Source organism: Helicoverpa zea, chromosome 13 (assembly GCF_022581195.2).
Source record: "Helicoverpa zea isolate HzStark_Cry1AcR chromosome 13, ilHelZeax1.1, whole genome shotgun sequence".
Lineage (NCBI taxonomy): Eukaryota > Metazoa > Arthropoda > Insecta > Lepidoptera > Noctuidae > Helicoverpa > Helicoverpa zea.
In genome coordinates, this window is record NC_061464.1 from 5,747,777 (window position 1) to 5,767,338 (window position 19,562).

Sequence of the window (19,562 nt, forward strand, 5' to 3'; positions counted from 1 at the left end):
TCACTATCCATCACCAGAAACGGTTCAAAATATGTTTGTATTCTGTCATGATAATGATAGGAGTGGTTTAAGCAGGCATCAATCGGGCTCCCAGGTTTAAGTGAAATTTTAAGGTTATAATTGACACCTAGGCTTTGGTGAAAATGAAATTCTTATTAAGTGTTCCGTAAATGCTCCCTAAATTTAGGTATTCGTTGGTGAAAACGGGCATGAAGTTCCCTAGCAATAGCTGCACTCCACTCACTAGCATCACTTCGGCTCATGGCCTCTCTATATGTGATGGGATCACACTCACTTTGCTCTAATTGTACGTTATTACACTTGTAGAAATCAGTTTTTTTACGCTCACGCTTGCTCCTTTCTACAGGTAAAACAATATCTTCCAATAACTGTTCTTCTTCACTGCATGGCAAGTAGTCACTGTCATCTTCAGAGTTGTCTGCTAAGTCACTACTCATGTGGGATGTCTCTACCTCGTTGTGGTTGTGGGTTGTTACCTCATCAATATCGGGACTATTCTCCTGCCCTGTGTCCTCTTCAAGGTCTAAGGACACCACAGTTTGCCCTTCACCTTTCTTCACTAGAGGTTTCTCCTTTTCTTCTTGCTGTAAGAATACAATGTCCCTTTTTGTTTCTACTACATCCTTTTCAGGATAGTAAATACGGTAACCTTTCACATTCTCCTCATATCCGACCATCAATCCCCTCTCTCCCTTCGGATCCCACTTCAGTCTCTTCTCTTTTGGTATGTGTACATGTACTTCTGTACCAAAAGCTCTCAACTCCATGATATTATATGTTTTTCCAGTCCATACCTCATATGGAGATCGCCCATCCTCGTGACTCTTCCCAGTCCTGTTCAACACGAACACTGCAGTATTTATGGCTTCGGCCCATAATTTCTTTGGTAAATTTCTCTCATGTATCATTGTCCTGGCCGCTTCCACCAATGTTCTATTTTCTCTCTCTGCCTTTCCATTTTGCTCTGGAGTGTATGGTACTGTAGTTTGGTGTGTTATTCCACGTCTTGTAAACATTTCCTTCACATACCTGTTCACAAACTCCAGGCCGTTATCACTTCTGACTGTCTTCACCTTGTTTCCAGTATTAGGCCGCTGCCTCGAATTTTGCGGGCAGCGGGGCGGCAGCGGCGGCGGCGCGGGAGCGGCAGGATCTTATGCGTATAATCAAATGGACCGGCCCTCGAATACAGCGGCGCGGGAGCGGGCAACGAGCGGTGAGCTCCATTCAAAACGGTGACCGAACGCGCCGCCGCCGCTGCCGCCCCGCTGCCCGCAAAATTCGAGGCAGCGGCCTTATTCTCGGCTTTATTTATAAAATCCTCAATTATATACTTGATCCTATCTTTTGTCTTCACAAAATACACACTTCTGAAATTCGAATAGTCATCTGTTAGCAAAACAAAGTACCTTGACCCACCAACTGACGGTTCCTCCATGGGACCGCATGTATCAACATGAATTAACTCACATGTCCTGGTACTCTTGAATTCGCTTCTATTGAATGGCAATCTATGAATTTTCCCGACCAAGCAACTCTCACACATCGGGTTGGATGTTTGTTTAACCACAATGTTGTTTTTCCGCAAAATATCTTTGACGTAGGTAAAGTTTTGGTGCGCCAATCTTCTGTGCCACTCGTTTAAATCGTTCCACGCTAGTTCTGCAGTACTCGCAGTTTCACCATTACTATTATAGCGTAAATCCAAGTAAAAGGAATTTCCAACTCTTTCCGCAACAGCGCAAATTTTATTTGACTTGTAAAATTTGCATGAACTGTCATCTGTCACTATAACATAACCTTTGTCTGTGGCGCGATTTACCGAAAACAGGTTCGTTTTTAGTTCAGGAACATACAAGACATTGTCTATGACTGTGTCAATCCATTCATTTCCGTTTGACACTTGAACTGCTATCTGTCCATAGCCAATCGCATTTATCACTGCTCCATTACCGATGATTACAGGTTTTGGCGAAGTATTTGAAAATGATGTAAACAATGCACGGTCTCTACACATATGTTCAGTAGCACCAGAATCCACCAGCCACTTAGATTTTTGCAGTTGATGCGACAGATTAGACACCACGAACGCATTACTATTCGTTTTGTTTTCACTTCTTGACATTCTTTGTTTTCGAAAACGACACTGAGCTTTAAAGTGTCCAAACTTCCCACAATAAAAACAGTTATTATTATTACTCATGTTCCCTTCACTGTTAGTTTTATTGTTGCTTTTACTTTCGGTATTATACTGTCCGCTTTTACCAAATTTGAAAACTCTTGACGGTCCTGGTCCTTTATTCTTCACAAAGAATGCAGACGGTGTTGCTTGCTGTGCTCCTTCGTTCCTTTCCTTTACTCGCTCTTCTTCAATCAGTAGTCTGGCCACTAAATTTTCAAACGTTTGTTTGTCATCCGGCGCCGACTCCCAGGCCGTAATGAAATGTTTATATTCGTCTGGTAACGACATCAACACCTTCGTGATTACAAATTTATCTGAGATTTCTTCACCCATCTGTTTCAATTGGTTTTGTAGTTCTTGTATCTTAGATAAGAAAACAGACATGTCGACTCCTCTTTCGAACTTATATTGAAAAAATCTCTGCTGTATAATGTGCACACTGGTCTCAGTTTTCTGTTCATAAACACTATGAAGTTTTCGCCACATCTCCGCAGAACTCGTACAAGTAATAATATGTAGCATTGCCTCTTCTGACATTCGTGTTACCAGTAACGTTTGTGCTTTGGCATCTTTGGACTCCCATGCCGGTATCTCAGCGGCAACTTCGGGCTTCAATTGCTTTCCCTCCACGATATTTAACCATCCATGGCCCCTCAATTGTACTGTTGTTTGGAATTTCCATATATTCCAATTTCTGGCTCCTTCTAACTTGATCACATTGACGTTATTGTTATTTCCTTCCGTCATTTTTACCTTGTCCTCTCCCAACTAAGAACAAGTACTCCTTCTCGACGATGTTCCGCTGTTCCGCAATGGCCGAGCCGTCAGCCGATGCCGCAAAAGTGACAACCTCACTTTTTTTCTTCTCGTCGATTTTACTTTTACTGCCACCACAATTAATCTACATCAAGCTGTTATGGCCGTGCCTGGGCCCATAACCTGATGTTTTTGAAATTAAACAGGACTTGCTCGGTGGACTAACTTGTCTTTTATTGTAAAATATAATTGTACAACGTATTGCTTTTTAAAACAGTAGAACGGGAGAGGTCCTATACCAACATTGACATATTAACAACATGTAGCCAACTTAAACATTTCAAATAAACATTGCCATATTCATAACACCCCTTCTCAATGTTTATACATTTTAAACAAATAACATTAACGTTAACACAAAACTTAAAACATTACCAAATAAACATCTCTACTTCTTAGCTTACCATTTGACATTACATTGTGTTAAAAACTTAATTAACAACTCCTTACTTAACGACTTTGTTAGCATGTCTGCCAATTGTTCACAAGTATTAATGTACTGAATATCAATTTTATTATTTTTGATCAAGTCTTTAACAAAGTGGTATCTAATGTCAACATGTTAAGGGCGTGTAGGCCAAGCGAAATAGGTATTAAACGCTACCAAGAGTTGCCTGCGTTTACCGCAAAGCGAGCCGTGCGCTAACGTCGCGGGGAGTGTCACATTACAGATAAGCAGGCAGTACGTCAACTTATTACGTGTGGGTCTGACGCCCACTTGCACAAACCCGAGTTATCCTTTAAACTCAGAGTTAGTCACCGGGCTTGTGCAAGCGGGCGTTATTGATTTATTTTCGAAATAAAATAAAAGAATTGATTAATTAAAAACTCGTTTTATTATAATTTGTAGTAATAGCGATTGTGTATCTCTGTTGTCGCTAAAAGAAGAAATACGAAAAATTAAAAAAAATAACTCGATATTTAAATGGAGACTTTCAAAACTCGCATATTTTTTAACAGAACAACGCTAATATTATCAACTTTGTATCTCAAGCTTAATGGTTATCATCAAATATGTCAAAATTATTATTCATGTAGTACATTCATCATCTTAAAATTCTTCAAAATTTATTTGTCTTGAACTGGTGGCCGGTTGCAATTCTGATTGTGTCTCAGAAGGTGACAGGGCTATGGACTGTACAGAATTGCCGATTTCTTGCGCAGGTGATGGCATCGTTGGAGAGTCCACATAATTAAAATTTTCATTTTCCTTTTCATCTTTTAAGGTTAACATCCTTATTGGCATTCCACGTGCATGTCTACTGTCCACAATTTCCGGTAATAAGCACTTCATATAAAATTTTACCAGCTTTGACTCCATTTGTGTCTTCCAGAAATTATCGTCCCTTTCTATACGTTCTGTAAGCAAGGGTTCATTTTCTCCACCCCAGATTCCGAGCAGACAAAATCGTCTTTCAGCAACGTGAAGCTGTCCTTGAATTTGGTAAAACCAGTTAGATTTTTTATTTATTGTACTGGTGCATGTCTTTTTGTTGTATTTTAAAATTTGTATTTTATTTTGCTGTACTGCACTAGTTAAACCTTTTTTTACGGCATTTAAAGGACACTTGATTTCAATTAGCGTATCATCGCCTACTAATCCGTCAGGAGTGGCTCCAATAAATGGATAACTCCTGTCAATGAATAAACCGCAAGGCATAATAGTTATATTTTCTTGCTTTTCAAGCTGTTGAAGTGCTTGCCTTTCGTGCTCTATTCCGTGTGCAACAGCAGTTACACATGTCAATTTTTTTTGGTATAATATGTTTTTCACCAAAGGAGCAGTATTCATACTAATTTTTCTTTTACAAATTTGCCCAAAATTTGATGCGGTGATTAGGTTTTTCCGTATCTCCAACCATTCACTGCTATCTCGTTGCAAAACTGTAGCCCTTTCGATAGCCTGCCTATCAGAAGTAAGCATTTTTAAATTATTTAAGAACTCTTCTTCAGCTTTCTTTAGTTCATGTGGAGACATATCTGGTGCTGTGCTCGCTGGACCATAGTCATGTTGCTTCTGATTGCCGTCTTTTAATTTCCGTACTTTTTTTACGGGATGCTCGAAGTTTAGCTTTCGTTTTTGAGCTCTCCGTCTTTCAATAATTTTGACCCTGCCTTTAGGACTTTTGTTTAAAAAAGCTTTTTGTACGGCTGAAAGTCCCGATTGGCTGTTAAACGAAAGAACAGCTGCTGTGCACCTCCCTTGATAACCTCCTTTTAATGAAAAATTGATTCGTTTTCCACCAATGAATTTAGCGATAACGCTATTAAAACACTCAACAGTGTTTGTGTCAACGTCTTCGATTAAGCTGCGTGATTTTGCAGCAACGCTTGAAACAATCGCGTTTATTCGGAAAATGAATGTGGAATTCTGGATCTTTTTGAGCTCTTCGTTGTCATTTCTATCTTTATTGCAATAATATTCTTGGCACATTCTATGGTCGCCGAAAGCATGTGCTACACAGTTAATAATATCCCTATGAAGATTTGATATTGCTACATTGCGAGGACCTTCAGAGGTTTTGTGATGTCTAATACATTGTACTATCGATTTCCGCATCGTCAAAATTTTGACATTATTGAGCATTTTACGGTGCACTAAAACATATTTTGTGTCTGTAATCAGATTACGTAGTTTTTTACAGAAGTCTCTTAGTACGTGGTTCCGACATTCAATTTTTTCGACGGTCACATTTTCGGTCTCATATGGTCTGGCTTTGAGGACTGCAGCATAAGTAGATGCATCTCCATCGTCTATCATTCGCTCGTATATGATGCCATACATTGTGATCGACGATTTGAAATCTTCTACAATTATTTCCGTCTCCATGGAGCTTGAAGAACCTTCATAATTTTTAAAACATTTGTGTTGCTTTGGTGAGATATTTTTGTGCTCAGCTCGAGCGCATACCAAGCAATATTTATTTTTTATTCCAATATAAAGAACTTGACCTGTTTTTCTGCCGATTATGACTGCTGTGCCTGATGACGCTTTATAGTTAGTGCCGTAAGATCTAGCACACCATGAACCGTCAACGCAAACATCAATCATAGGGTAGCTGTTCTTAATTCGACCTTCTGCGATAGCGATCTCTTTCTCCATTTGAGCTGCAGCTTCCATGGTAGCACTTGCAGTCTTATACCATTTTTCAAACACTTCTTCCTCCAATTTCGAACAGTATTTTGAACAGAAAACTGGAATATTCATAGCTGAGCAAAGTTCCTCAAATTGGGAAAAGCCGATACCGGAAGCCACAATCCCAGTAGTGGCGGCTATGTTTATATTCACTTGTTCTTTGTCGTTTTGGTCTTCCGAGTTAATCAAGCAAATTTGTTTGCAAATATTGCATTCAAAACGACATACTGATACAAGTCCTCGTCGTTTTTCACTAATTAAACGGAAGTTACCTAATGTGCAGTTAAATAAACCGTTATGACGAGCTTTTTCTTGTAACTCCTGTAAAACATAATTTATGTCGATAATTCGCCGTCCCGAAATAGGTTGAAATTCATCTTTGAGCACTTCTTCTACGATGAGGGAGTCTTCTGTGTCTTCAGTTTCTCTAAAAAAGAGAACATAAATATGGTAAGTCTTATAAGTTTGTCTTACACATCCGAGTAATTAAGCATTGCATTACATATTTCTTTAGGTGGGATTGATTTTTACCACCCGGGAAAAAAAGATATAGGTACCTATTTTCGTTTGAATCCTCAAGTATCAGATTTGTTGCTGCGGCAGTGTTCATATTAGTTTCTTCAGGCTGCCCAACTGACCTATAACAAAAATGATACCTATTTCACAGATGAAATTGAATTTTTGGATCGTATATACAACAAATCAATAATGGTTTACTACTCCTGTTACAAGGAAATCTTCCCTCTAATCTGATATCTCTCGAACTACAACGTTCATGGTTAGAGAAAAAGCTTCCTGGGCCTCTACTGAATGATATCGGATCTATAAGTCCTCATCTGCAATTAAATCTCAAGGCTATTGATGAGGAGAATAACCAATTAGTCATAACAGTGTCAGTCCCAAGAGTCGATTCAAAGTTCCAAATCTTAAACTTTGTAGAATGGGAACCTAAAATAATCAAGAATAAGACCTGTTATACTTCACCTAGAAAATCCCTCTACCTTGCCTACCCCCCTTTAGACTATCAGGGTAAAATTCCAAACCCCTTGCTAATGGATCCAGAGTCATGTCAAGTAAGAGGTTATATTATGTGTGAATCTGATTCTATACTCGATAGTATCCCTGATTTGTCATATAATAAACTGTGTACTCAAGGGTTAAAGTTAGGTCATAGGTTCAAAAGAGAGATGAGCGACTTATTTCTACAAGCTTCAGACCCCACATATGATCTCAGTAAAATAGTAAAAACAACACTTAACCAGAATCGGAACTTAAATGAAGATAATCACAAGTTACTAGAACTACAGAGGGAGCTAGATTCCATGATTACTCAAGCAAAAGAAGAATCAGACCGATCAACTTTCTTATTAAGAGAAGCTGAGAAAACGTCACTTCTAATAAAGATAATCTTCATAATTGGCATTCCTATACTGGCTTGGATAACCTACTAATCATTTGTGAATCTCACTACATTCATTAAAAATCTAAAAGTTAAAAGAAACCATACTAGAAATGAAAAATTACTGGAACGAATAAGGAATATGGAACTTTCTCCAATACGATCATCTTGAGAGGGTACCCATTAGGGCATGCAATACCGGTTAACCGGTTTCGTTTTTACCGGTAAATCGCCCATTTTTGCGAGTTTTAAATTACCGGTAAAAATAATATGAAACCGGTAATTTACCGGTTTTTACGTTTTTCTGATAAAATATAGCAATTGTTCATTTAACGTCAAATCTTTGTTATGTAGCCCGAATATAATGTAATGTTGCATACATTACGTATTGTAAGAGTGCTAAAGTTGCTGTTTTTTAGAAAGGTAAACTTGTGTGTCCTTAACTATCTCTAGGTTAGATACAAATCTTTTTTCTCATCTTAATTTATAAAATCTAAACAAATTGTATTCATTCGGTTATTCTGTTTTTCCTCATAGCTGTCAGCTCATACTAGGTACAAATGTAGCTAATGCTTATTTTACCTACTTTATGACCTTACTGAGCAAGGGCTTTTACTTCACCACCATGCGGACAGCTCTGAGGACACGGTGGAGCATACAGTCCAGGTGTGCACTGCCTGGGAAGGGTACCGCCGTGTTGTCGTCGAGGCAATAGGCAGTTGACCTTTCGCGTCCTTCCCTGGTTCAAGCCATGGTCCGGAGCTAGAGGGAATGGGAAGCCGTCGCCCCTTCTGCGAAGCAGTCATGCTCGAGAAGGAGACGGCGGAGCGACTGCGAGTAGCACCTCTCATCCCAGCCGCTGTAGTGGACCAGGAAGACACCACGGGCGCCAAGGGTCGAGAGACGACTCCCGGCCACCGTAGGCGTCGGTCTGTGGGCGGTGAGTTCGGGTGGCTCATCGTTCCACCGTCTGCATAGACAACAGACCCGTGTCAGCGGCGCACGTTGTTCCACGGGCTTCTCAGGGAGATGTCAGCAAACCCAGTGGGGCCCAGCAGGGCCAAGGCCTGCCGGGGCCGCGGGATTGTTCGAAAGAGTTGCTGCTACCCTGGTTCATAAAACGCCTACTAAAAACATGGGTTTTAGATAGAAAGAGTCTGTCATTTGATGATTTACCATAAAAAAGGGCTTTCCCTTCAATGAAAAATATATATTTTACGGTAATTCTTAGCGTTTATCCCGTCTTGTGACGGGGTCGGCTTTCCGTATCTTCCTTCTTCCACTTCGCTCTATCCTCCTGAATAGACATCTTCCTCTTCGAGTTCGCAGATTTTCATGTTACGACATTCAACCACCACGGTTTCGGCCTGCCTTTGCCCCTTTGACCGGGTATATTGAGATTGAGTATCACATTCACACTGCCGATGTCCTCAGGTGTCACTCCTTTTTACATGTCCGTACCATCGCAGCCGTTTCTCTTGCATTTTGTCGGCGACATCGCGTACGGATGGTACTGACATGTTTTTTGTTACGGCCCACGACACAAAAAACGTTTACCACCTTATACTTTGCATATTTATTTAGTTTTTGCTTTAAGACTACCCAATCTTATTGTTATAATATCACATTTTAAAAAAATTACAAAAATTACCGTTTTACCGGTTTACCGGTAAAAATATTTTTATTACCGAATTTTTACCGGTAATTTTTGTTTTACCGAAATTGCATGCCCTATAGTTCGGCCATTCAGAGAATGCGTTCCTGACACGTCGCGATTGAACTGACGACGTAACTACATTCATTGATTATTGATATAATAATGTTGTTTTAATGCTCCTCAATTGTTAAAACGGTAAACAACCAGCAAAAATATTTTTATCGTAACTGCAACGCCATTGCAAAGTTACGTCGTCAGTTCAATCGCGACGTGTCAGGAACGCATTCTCTGAATGGCCGAACTATAGTACCCATACTCAAAAAGAATAGTGACTTTAGTAGTAAGTAAACAAGCCTTATTAGATCTAGATTTGATATTTTAGATATATAGTATTAAGTGCTCCCTTGTATTCTTATCTTTTTATCTTCAAGGTTTGATCCTTTGGACTTTAGTTGTTTAGGTTAAGAAAAAAAAAAAAAATCTCTGCTGTATAATGTGCACACTGGTCTCAGTTTTCTGTTCATAAACACTATGAAGTTTTCGCCACATCTCCGCAGAACTCGTACAAGTAATAATATTTGGAATTACGCTGCTGTTATCAGCAACGAAGAAAGAGCAGTTGAAGCTGCTCGTTCTTGGTTGTTGCTACCTAATAGGGTTGCTCGCTGTCCGAACTGCAGGCAAATGATGAATGTAGAACAGCGCTCCGATTACAAAATCAATTTTAGATGGAGATGTCGCCGGCAGGGCTGCAACAAAACAGTGTCGCCAACAAGTAACACTTTTTTTGATAAGTCTAAAGTCTCAGTGCTCAGTACACTGAGACTAATTTTACATTTCTTTAGAAATGATAAGGTTTCGCAGGCGGCTAGGGATGTGGGTGTATCTCGCAAAACTGCTGTACAAGTATACCACTACTTGCGAGAAGTGTGTGAGGTGGCGGAGGCTCATGACCGTCAAATGTTAGGCGGTTCTAATGACGTTGTAGAAGTCGATGAGACCCATTTATATTCAAATAAGTACCACAGAGGTCGACTTTTACAACGTCAAACATGGGCGTTTGGATGCATCAGCCGCCTAACAAAAAAAATTCACGTCGAGCTAATTCCCGACAAAACTCGCCAAACACTTGATCCCATAGTGGTAGCAAATGTACGACCAGGGACATTCATTATGTCGGATATGCACAGGGCTTATCGAGGAATCGACTTACGGCTCAATATGGGTGGCCATTATGTGGTTAACCACAGCACAAATTTTGTTGCCGGCACTGTTGACATTCCAGTTCATCCTAGTTTAGGGGAACCAGTCGCTACTGGCGCTCCTAATGTGAACGTAAAAATTCACACGAATACAATAGAGCGCCAGTGGCTAGAACTGAAACGCCATTGCCGCACCTGCAGGAGCCAACGGCGTTTAAAATGGTACATGGGCGAGTTCATGTACCGCAAAAATATTTTGCGAAATCTTAATTCGGATGCCGCCCGGTTTCGTCGATTTATACGGGATATTCACCGCGTCGATCCTGTCGCTAGCAAGTCCCCAAGCCCTGAGCTCCTTCGCTCGCTCTTGCAAAGCCCCTAAAATCTCCTGTACATATTGCATTTTGTAACATTCATCCATTCCATCCATTCGCACCTTCGACATCGTTTTTACGACAAACGGTTGGTCGGAGACAAAAATCACCCAGATGCTTTTCGCCATCGTTTTTACGACAAACGGTTGGTCGGAGACAAAAATCACCCAGATGCTTTTCGCCTTATTTTTAGGTGTTCTATACGATAGAATCGAGAAAACAACGATTTGAGAGAAATAAAAAAAAATGTTTTTTATTATCCAAGTCCCTGGTGCCTTTATAATGGAATCCCTTCGACATCGTTTTTACGACAAACGGTTGGTCGGAGACAAAAATCACCCAGATGCTTTTCGCCTTATTTTTTGGTGTTCTATACGATAGAATCGAGAAAATAAACAAAATAAAAAAAAAAAAAAAAATTTGCAAAAAATTTCTGTCTTTTTTCCTCAGTGTCCCGTTACGTACACTCCAACCGAATATCCTCACACGGAGAGGTTTAATCAGTGGAAGTCTGTACTCAGCATCGCAACCCAAGAGAGAGGAAATAATTACATATATAATTCTGTTCGTATATGCCACAGACATTTTGAAGAATATTATAAATCACCGAGTAAACTTTTGACCAGAAATGCAATACCTACATTGAATTTGGGTATGTATTTTTACTAATTTCTGGTTTACTTTTTTGTTTAGAACAAAAGACAAAACAACTATAGTAAAATTTTATGTATACATGTAAAAAATTTGTATGTTTATATACTTAGCTGTTCAGTACTAAATTTACTACTGTTACTATGGCCACTTTCCGGCTCCATTATTTATCAAACAAGCTTGAAATACCAAAATAGCTCATCAAAATAATTTATGTACATATATATTTTCATAAACATTTAAGACTTAACATTTCATGACATGATATTAAGATTTTAAAAAATATATGATTTTAAATTCACAATTTTTCTTTAATCTCAAGTGATATATCTATATTATTTATGTAGCAAAGTGAGTAAATTTTTTTATTTATGATAATTGTTTTTCTTATCTATAAATATTTTATTTACAGACTTGTCACAAACTGTACAAGTAACTATGCCATTGGCTGAGCAATTTGTTTTTGGAGAGGCATCAGCATCAACTCCATTTAGAGGTCAGTATAAAACATTCAACAAACTCGATAACCATATGAACATTTTTGTTTGGTTAATTAAAGAGTTCTATGACCAGTTTTGGGACTCCGTGATCAGAAACTACCATAAATATTTAACTTTATTGTGAAAAGTGTTGATAATTTATACATTAACATCATCAAGCTGAATCGTGCTCTCGCTGAGGCGGCATATTGGGCTGACATAGTGTAGTCTCAATATATGACATGTCATCGACACGAAGAATCAAGCTGAAGTGTTTGTTTGTTTGCTTGAACACGCTTATCTCAATAACTACTGGTCTGAGTTTTAAAAAATCTCCCAGTGTTAGATAGCTCATTTAGCGGGGAAGGCTACAGGCTACCTTTTTATCTGGGTGTGCATAGTAGTTCCGATGGGACACCGTTTAAACAGCTGGCGGCAGCTAGTGTTTCAATATTGTTGTCTATTCTAATATGCAAATATTTTATTTACAGACTTGACACAAAATCCACAAATAAATGTGCCATTGACACAAAGTCCACAAATGACTATGCCATTGGCTGAGCAATATCTTGTTGGAGATGAACCAGCATCAGCATCAATTTCATCAAGAGGTCAGTAGTGATTGTTTTTGAAAATTGGTTTTTAATTTCCAATAAAAAAGTTGTGGTGGCCTAGTGGGTAAAGGACCAACCTCTCAAGTATGAGGGCGCGAGTTCGATTCCAGGTCAGGCAAGTACCAATGCAACTTTTCTAAGTTGGTATGTACTTTCTAAGTATATCTTAGACACCATGGACCGTGTTTCGGATGGCACGTTAAACTGTAGGTCCCGACTGTCATTGAACATCCTTGGCAGCCGTTACGGGTAGTCAGAAGCCAGTAAATCTAACACCAGTATATCCAAGGGGTATTGGGTTGCCCGGGTAATTGGGTTGAGAAGGTCAGATAGGCAGTCGCTTCTTGTAAAGCACTGGTACTCAGCTGAATCCGGTTAGACTGGAAGCCGACCCCAACATGATTGTGGAAAGGCTCGGAGGATGATGGCTTTTAATTTCCAATAATGAATAATCTCAAAATCTATCTCAGTATGGTGTGTAAAACTTCCCCACTTCTGTAGAACCCTACATGACACGCTGCCCCTCTATAGTTTTTATTATAAAGCATACTTTAATGATTTTATTACCAACGTCTTATATAAAACTAATATTAGAATTATTGGTTATTTCAGCCACTGAAAAATGCTTTAAGAAGCGAGAATCGAATGCAATCAAAAAGCTCACGCGAAAACTACATGAAATGCGCCAAAAGTGCAAAATGCAATCAAAAAAAATTCGCCTTGCGAAAAAATTGACTTTGTCAAAATCATTTCTTGCAACCATAGAGAAATTACCTGATGCAGCACAAATTTTTATCAAGTTGCAGTTAAAAGGCACTAAGAAACCGAGAGGAAGACGATACACCAGAAATGAAAAAATAATGGCCTTGTCCATCTACAAGCAAAGTCCTAAAGCGTATAACCTTTTGAAAAAAATGTTTATATTACCTTCAAAACGTTGTTTGCAAAAAATTCAATATATTCATAATGAGTTTATTCCAAATGAAACCTGGCATCAATGCTGAAATATTAGAAAATTTAAAAAAAGCAATTGCAGCACATGCCAGCAGAAACAAGATTAGTTAATTTATTATCTGATGAAGTGTCATTAGCGCCTGGGATGGTTTATAATGACTTTTTAAATGAAATGACTTTGTAAAAAAACAAAGGACATTGCGGATCGTGCCCTGGTTTTTATGATAAAGGGCATTAAAAGTAAAACAAAACAACCCATACTATTTACATTCACAAAAAGTGGAATAAAAAAGCAGGAATTAAAAGATTTATTAATAGAAACCATCAAAAGTATAAATAGTACAGGTTTAAAGGTGGTTTCAACAATATGTGACCAATGTCCTACAAATGTTGCAGTGATAAGGGAATTAGAGCCCCCGCACACTGGCCACTTAGTGGCGGCCACGCTTCAGCCACTAGTGGCCGCCACAACCTGCGGACGCGTTTCTTCATACATTTTATATAGAATCGGCGCACACTGAGCGCTTGAGTGGCCGCGTCCGAGCCACAAGCTGCGAGAGTCGAGCGCGCTCGCTACTTGTGGCTGCGTTTTGTCGTTCGACTCGTGCGCATACACGGCCACAGTTGCCGGCTTCTTCCCACCCCTGCGCGCCGCTCCCCAATCCCGTCTCCCGGGTCTAGTCTTGTTGTAAGCTGCGTACTGAATGCACGTGCATGATGTCCACGGATCCGATTCCTCATTTTGATGTAGACGCTTTTATTTCCGATGTCGAAGAGCGACCCGCTATTTGGGATTTAAAGTCAGATTTGTATAGCGACAGGGGTAAGAAAACTGAAGCTTGGGAGGAATTGTGCCTAAAATTTATTCCAAATTTTAGTGAAAAAAATGTAGCGGAAAAAAACAAAGCAGGTAAGTTTTTGGACAATTTTATTTTACATTATTATTATATATTTATTATATTTTATTATTTTGCCAAGGTACAGCTCCCTCGTTGCTAATAAAATAATCTTTCAATATATCTCTGGTGTTTAATGAACGACGAGATTGCACGTGGGCGTTATCGATATCGTGAAGTCCTGGTACAGTCAATGTATGATGGAAATTAAATCCATCTCTCTGACGAACAAAGTTGTGTAGTATACAACAGGCCTTCACGATGTCTTCGGCGAAATCTATTGACACATTCAATGGTCGATGTAGTATTCTCCACTTATTCACTAATATCCCAAAGGCACACTCGATATGACGCCTGGCTCGAGAAAGCCTATAGTTGAAAATTCTTTTTTCAATATTCAAGTGTTTTCCTGAATAAGGTCTCAACATGTGTTCTGCAAGACCAAAAGCTTCATCACCAACAAAACAGTAGTTTACAGGACCAGAACTACTAGAAATTGCTTTTGGTGCAGGTAAATTCAGGGATTGGTCTTCCAATTTTTTGAATAATTTCGATTCTTTGTAGATAGTCGAATCTGAAGCTTTCCCATAAGAGCCGACATCAATAAATGTGAACTTATAATTCACGTCACAGATAGCTAGAAGTACGATGGAAAAATAGTGTTTATAATTATAATATAAGGATCCGCTATCTTGAGGCTTAATAATCCTTATATGTTTTCCATCAATTGCACCACAGCAATTTGGAAAGTTAGCATATTCTTCAAACCCCTTAGCTATTTTACTCCACATCTCTTCAGTTGGTTGTGGTACGCAGATATCTTGAAGTGATGCATAGATCAATTTACATGTTTCTTTTACAATCAATCTCGCAGTTGACGCACCACATCGATATACTAATTCAAAATCACCAAATGAACAACCAGTAGCAAGGTACCTGCAACAAAAAGAACAGATTAGAAACCTTTGATTATGTTATTTTTATGTTTCAGCATCCCAGTTGCAGCGAAAATGGAAAAGCCTTCGTGACTGTTTCAAAAGAGAACACTCTAAACAAATGAGCGTTAAAAGTGGATCTGCATCATCGAGTCGCAAGCCGTATATATATTATCAACAACTATCTTTTTTAAAAAACTTGGCTGACACACGACGTGATCCCAGCCCATTACCGAACGAGGTACACGATGCGACTGAGAGAAAAAGGCCAAAAAAGAACAAGACAAATAATGAAGACATTCAAGCAGAAACTGATATACTTGTTAGTATTTCAGAACAATTACAATCTCGTCATTCTAACAAGCATGAAGAAGACGCTGACCATAACTTTGCTTTGTCCTTGGTCCCGCACTTTAAACAAATACCCAATGAATTTAAATTGGATGCTCAAACCGATGTATTGATGGTACTAAAAAAATATAAACAGTATATGCGAACATCACAGAATCAACAACATGGATATTTCACATCATCATTTCAGGAACCACGCTCATACCATACTATGCAACCATCTACTTCGGGTTATCAACCGACTCCGCGTCCATCTGCTTTGGGATATCAATCGGCTTCGCGTCCACCTTCTATGGGATATCAATCAAATTTTGAGCATGACTTTTCCGTTAGCTCGCCATCTGCATCTGATAATACTATGAATTCTGTTTTGTCAGATGATATAAATGAACATCTTTTTGACAACTGACTATGTAAAAGTAAATGTGTATTTGTTATAAAAACTGTATATCTGCGATATGTAACTTGATTTAGTTTGCGATTTTTCAATTCTCATTAATAAATAATTTCTATTTCAATTTGGCTTTTTTAATTGTTTGTTTTACGTTCTAGAATCCACGTGAGTCGCAAACTAATAGAAGCAAAATGATACGAATGAATGATACTTACCTTAAAGTTATAGCCAGCCTTTCTGTTGGAGAGATGCTTTTTCTCATGCGTGTATCTTGATGTTTGAGGTCATCGTGCAAAACGCTAAGTAATTCATTGAATGAGTTCACGCTCATTCTAAAATACTTGAAGAACTTATCTGGATAACATTTTAACTCTTCGAACAGCAATTTGTGCTGTCCATTTTTATTGCGTGATGTCAGAATTGGATGTACCCAGTGACGCCGATGAATTGGTCGTCGATGGTTCTGAATTCGGCGCCGTTTTCTACGTTTTAGAATAATAAGCAACAATAGCGAAATCAAGAGTGCGTCCATTCTTGGGCAACACACGTCTACCTCTGTCGAGATACTTGCAGCTAGTGTCTGACGCAAGTGGCAGCCACTGGTGGCTTGATGCGGCCACTAGTGGCTGCCACTGGTGGCGGCGTGTAGTGGTCTAGCCGAACTACTGGTGGTCGCGTTTAGTGGCGGCGACTGGTGGCCGTAATGTGCGAGGGCTCTTAAGGGAAGAAACACAAAAAAAAATATGCTGTTGAAGGGAAATCAACGCAAACAACGTTTTTTGAGGTTGATAAAACAAAAATCTTTCCATTATTCGATACGCCCCACTTATTAAAGGGTGCCAGAAATAATTTATTGAATAAAGACGCAAAATTTATGCTTAATGGACAAGAGAGATGGGCAAAATGGGAACACCTGAAAATGTTACTGGCCATTGATGTTGGTGATGATGAAATTCGTCTAGTTAATAAGTTGACTGAAAGTCACATAAATAAAGAAAAATTAAAAAAATGAAGGTTAAATTAGCTGCGCAAGTATTTAGCCAAAGAGTTTCATCAGCGCTTCGGTTTTCAGGAAGTAAGTGCATTTTGTTAACATTTGAATTAACTTTAAAATCTCTGCTATTCTGAATTCGACCTTTTGCAACCTCGTACTTTGAGCAGTAGTATATTTTTCATTTTTGAGTAGTGTGAAGTCCTAGTAGCCAATAACGGAACGGCAAAATTACAATCATACATACACACATGCAAAAATACAATCTTTCCTCTTTATAATAATAGTTTTTTTTTTTTCAGAACATGGAATTTTGCCGGCAGAATGCGAGGGAACCGCTGATTTTCTTTTAATATTCGATAAATTATTTGATTCTTTTAAATTTTTAATTCCTATCAAGATGATTCAAAATTGTACAAGAGTTGTGTGAAAAAGAATTCCCCTCACTTCCAACTATGGGATGATTTACTTCCTACATTAGAATCAATTAGATTTAAATCAATCAGTAAAAAAAAATGGTATTGATCAAATTAAATATGAGATGATTCCTTCACTAAAGAATTGGATACTTAATATAAAAACTTTTAAGGAAATGTGGGAGTATTTATCATCCAATTATAAAATAACAAATTTAATCACAAGAAATTTTAATCAAGATCCATTAGAAAACTTTTTTAGTAGTATTAGAAGCAATGGTGTCAGAAATATAAATCCAAATTGCTATCGATTTATTAATGCATATAAAACATTGATTGTTAATAATTATAATTCACCACATTCTGCAGGTGCCAATTGCAGGAAGATTATAATTCAGTTATGCAATCATTATCATGTCTAATCGGAAGCAATCGGGCTGATTCAAATACTGTTGATTCTGCATGTAACATTGATTCCTTGCTTAATGTGATGACAGAAATAAAAAAGAATGATTCTCTATTGCATGCTGAATCGAAAAAATATGTAACAGGGTATGTAATTAAGAAATCAAAGACAAAAGTTTTCAAAAGTTGTACTAATTGTGTGAATAATTGTGTAGATCTAGTGCTGATTTGGAATCGTTTAATTATGAAATTGATTATACAAAAAGATCATTATTTCACCCAAGTGACAAATTTATAGATTTAATGAATAATATGTATTATGTGATTGTTGCATGTCTTCGAAATAACCCAACATCAAAATTTTTAAAGGATGAAATCAAGTTTTACATTGATTGTGCACGTGATTTTAATATAATAACTTGTAGGAAACATAAAGGTGATTTGATTGATTTCATTATTAATCTTTCAATTAAATTGATTGTACATAGTTGGTGTTTGGGGGTAAATAGATTATTAAATGGAAAAATTAGATGTTTTGATAGGAATGACCAAATCAAAAAGCAAGCATTTGATTATTATAATAAGAGAAAAAAATAAAAGAAAATAATAACTTAGTTTGTTTTTATTTAATTTTTTCAGCCCTGGATCGTTAAATAAATCATTAAATGATTGAAAATACAACTATTTACTTTAAGTTTAGTTCAGTTCATAATTATTGTTGTATTTTTGATCATTTAATGATTTTTTATTAAAAATGACAAATTAATAACTCTGGTACTACTAGCGCCACCTATAGCGCTGTTACCCAGTTTGCGCGCCATCTAGCGAGTGGGGAAATATAGTTTTCTGAACTTTGGCTCCCAGAGTGGCGTATCTATACCAGTATTAGTGTATAATCTATGGGCCACACCCTACAATTATTTTTCCCACATTCTTCTTTTTAAATAATTTCTTATATTGTCTACCTATTTATTAATTCTTCATTAACTTCATTTAAATTAGTGCTTTGCTTTTTAAATCATGCAAATACTTTCATCCTCATCACTTGCATTTAGATTACATTTTGTTAGCTGAATTATAATTTGTCACACTGCCTAGGCTGCCTCATTTCGATGCTATTTAGTGCTTGATTACTGCTTTCCATTTAGTTAGGTAGTGAGTAAGTGGAAATCGGGATGTCGTAGTCGTGGCTGGAATATAACCGGACCGTAACTAAGACGGAACATAACGGACATTCCAGGGTTCAAGTACCGGACTACCTCCAGTGCACCTACCTAAAGTGCGTCTACCTACGTGCCTGTGCCTACCTACGTGCCGCGCCTATCTACGTCGTCCTGCATCTACCTGCGCGACCGGCATCTACTAGCGTGCTGCACACCTACCCCGCCTGACCGCTGCCGAGCTGCCTGACTATACAGGATAGTGGTTTTCTATAGCGGGCCAGAACTTAACGCGTGCTCGATATTATGAACTCACTCCCGGCTCTGCCGATCTTTTGTAATATATAACTTATACCAAATTAATAAATTTGTTTTTTTCTACACCTACTAGTCTACCTACCACTACATCTAAACGTTACAGGGCAATTAAAGATAAATTCATGAATGTTCGCTTACATTACGCACACAAAAATATTCCTAATTTCAAAGAAGTGTACAAAAGACAAAAAAGAAATAAACTAAGCTTATT

The 19,562-nt window shown here is 38.2% G+C and overlaps 4 protein-coding genes and 1 long non-coding RNA gene across 5 annotated transcripts; 4 read left to right on the top strand and 1 right to left on the bottom strand.

Moving 5' to 3' along the window:
* Positions 1-9,466: 9,466 nt before the first annotated feature.
* LOC124636097 lies at positions 9,467-11,253 on the top strand. The gene has a single exon (XM_047172047.1). The coding sequence runs from the start codon at positions 9,743-9,745 to the stop codon at positions 10,793-10,795; it is 1,053 nt and encodes a 350-aa protein (XP_047028003.1). The 5' UTR covers positions 9,467-9,742; the 3' UTR covers positions 10,796-11,253.
* A 55-nt stretch (positions 11,254-11,308) lies between these two features.
* On the top strand, positions 11,309-13,535 carry LOC124636044. The gene is made up of 4 exons (XM_047171998.1): positions 11,309-11,439; positions 11,851-11,934; positions 12,409-12,528; positions 13,144-13,535. The coding sequence occupies exons 2-4, from the start codon at positions 11,877-11,879 to the stop codon at positions 13,533-13,535; spliced, it is 570 nt and encodes a 189-aa protein (XP_047027954.1). The 5' UTR covers positions 11,309-11,439; positions 11,851-11,876.
* A 364-nt stretch (positions 13,536-13,899) lies between these two features.
* LOC124636098 lies at positions 13,900-16,185 on the top strand. The gene is made up of 2 exons (XM_047172048.1): positions 13,900-14,395; positions 15,373-16,185. The coding sequence occupies exons 1-2, from the start codon at positions 14,200-14,202 to the stop codon at positions 16,074-16,076; spliced, it is 900 nt and encodes a 299-aa protein (XP_047028004.1). The 5' UTR covers positions 13,900-14,199; the 3' UTR covers positions 16,077-16,185.
* Positions 14,397-16,758, bottom strand: LOC124636096 (protein ALP1-like). Its single transcript, XM_047172046.1, has 2 exons — positions 16,277-16,758; positions 14,397-15,317 (listed from the first exon to the last, which is right to left on the bottom strand). The coding sequence occupies exons 1-2, from the start codon at positions 16,591-16,593 to the stop codon at positions 14,441-14,443; spliced, it is 1,194 nt and encodes a 397-aa protein (XP_047028002.1). The 5' UTR covers positions 16,594-16,758; the 3' UTR covers positions 14,397-14,440.
* Positions 16,759-16,995: 237 nt separating this feature from the next.
* Positions 16,996-18,487, top strand: LOC124636103. Its single transcript, XR_006985098.1, has 2 exons — positions 16,996-17,136; positions 17,355-18,487. It is a non-coding gene; the product is annotated as an uncharacterized LOC124636103 (long non-coding RNA).
* The last annotated feature ends 1,075 nt before the right edge of the window (positions 18,488-19,562 follow it).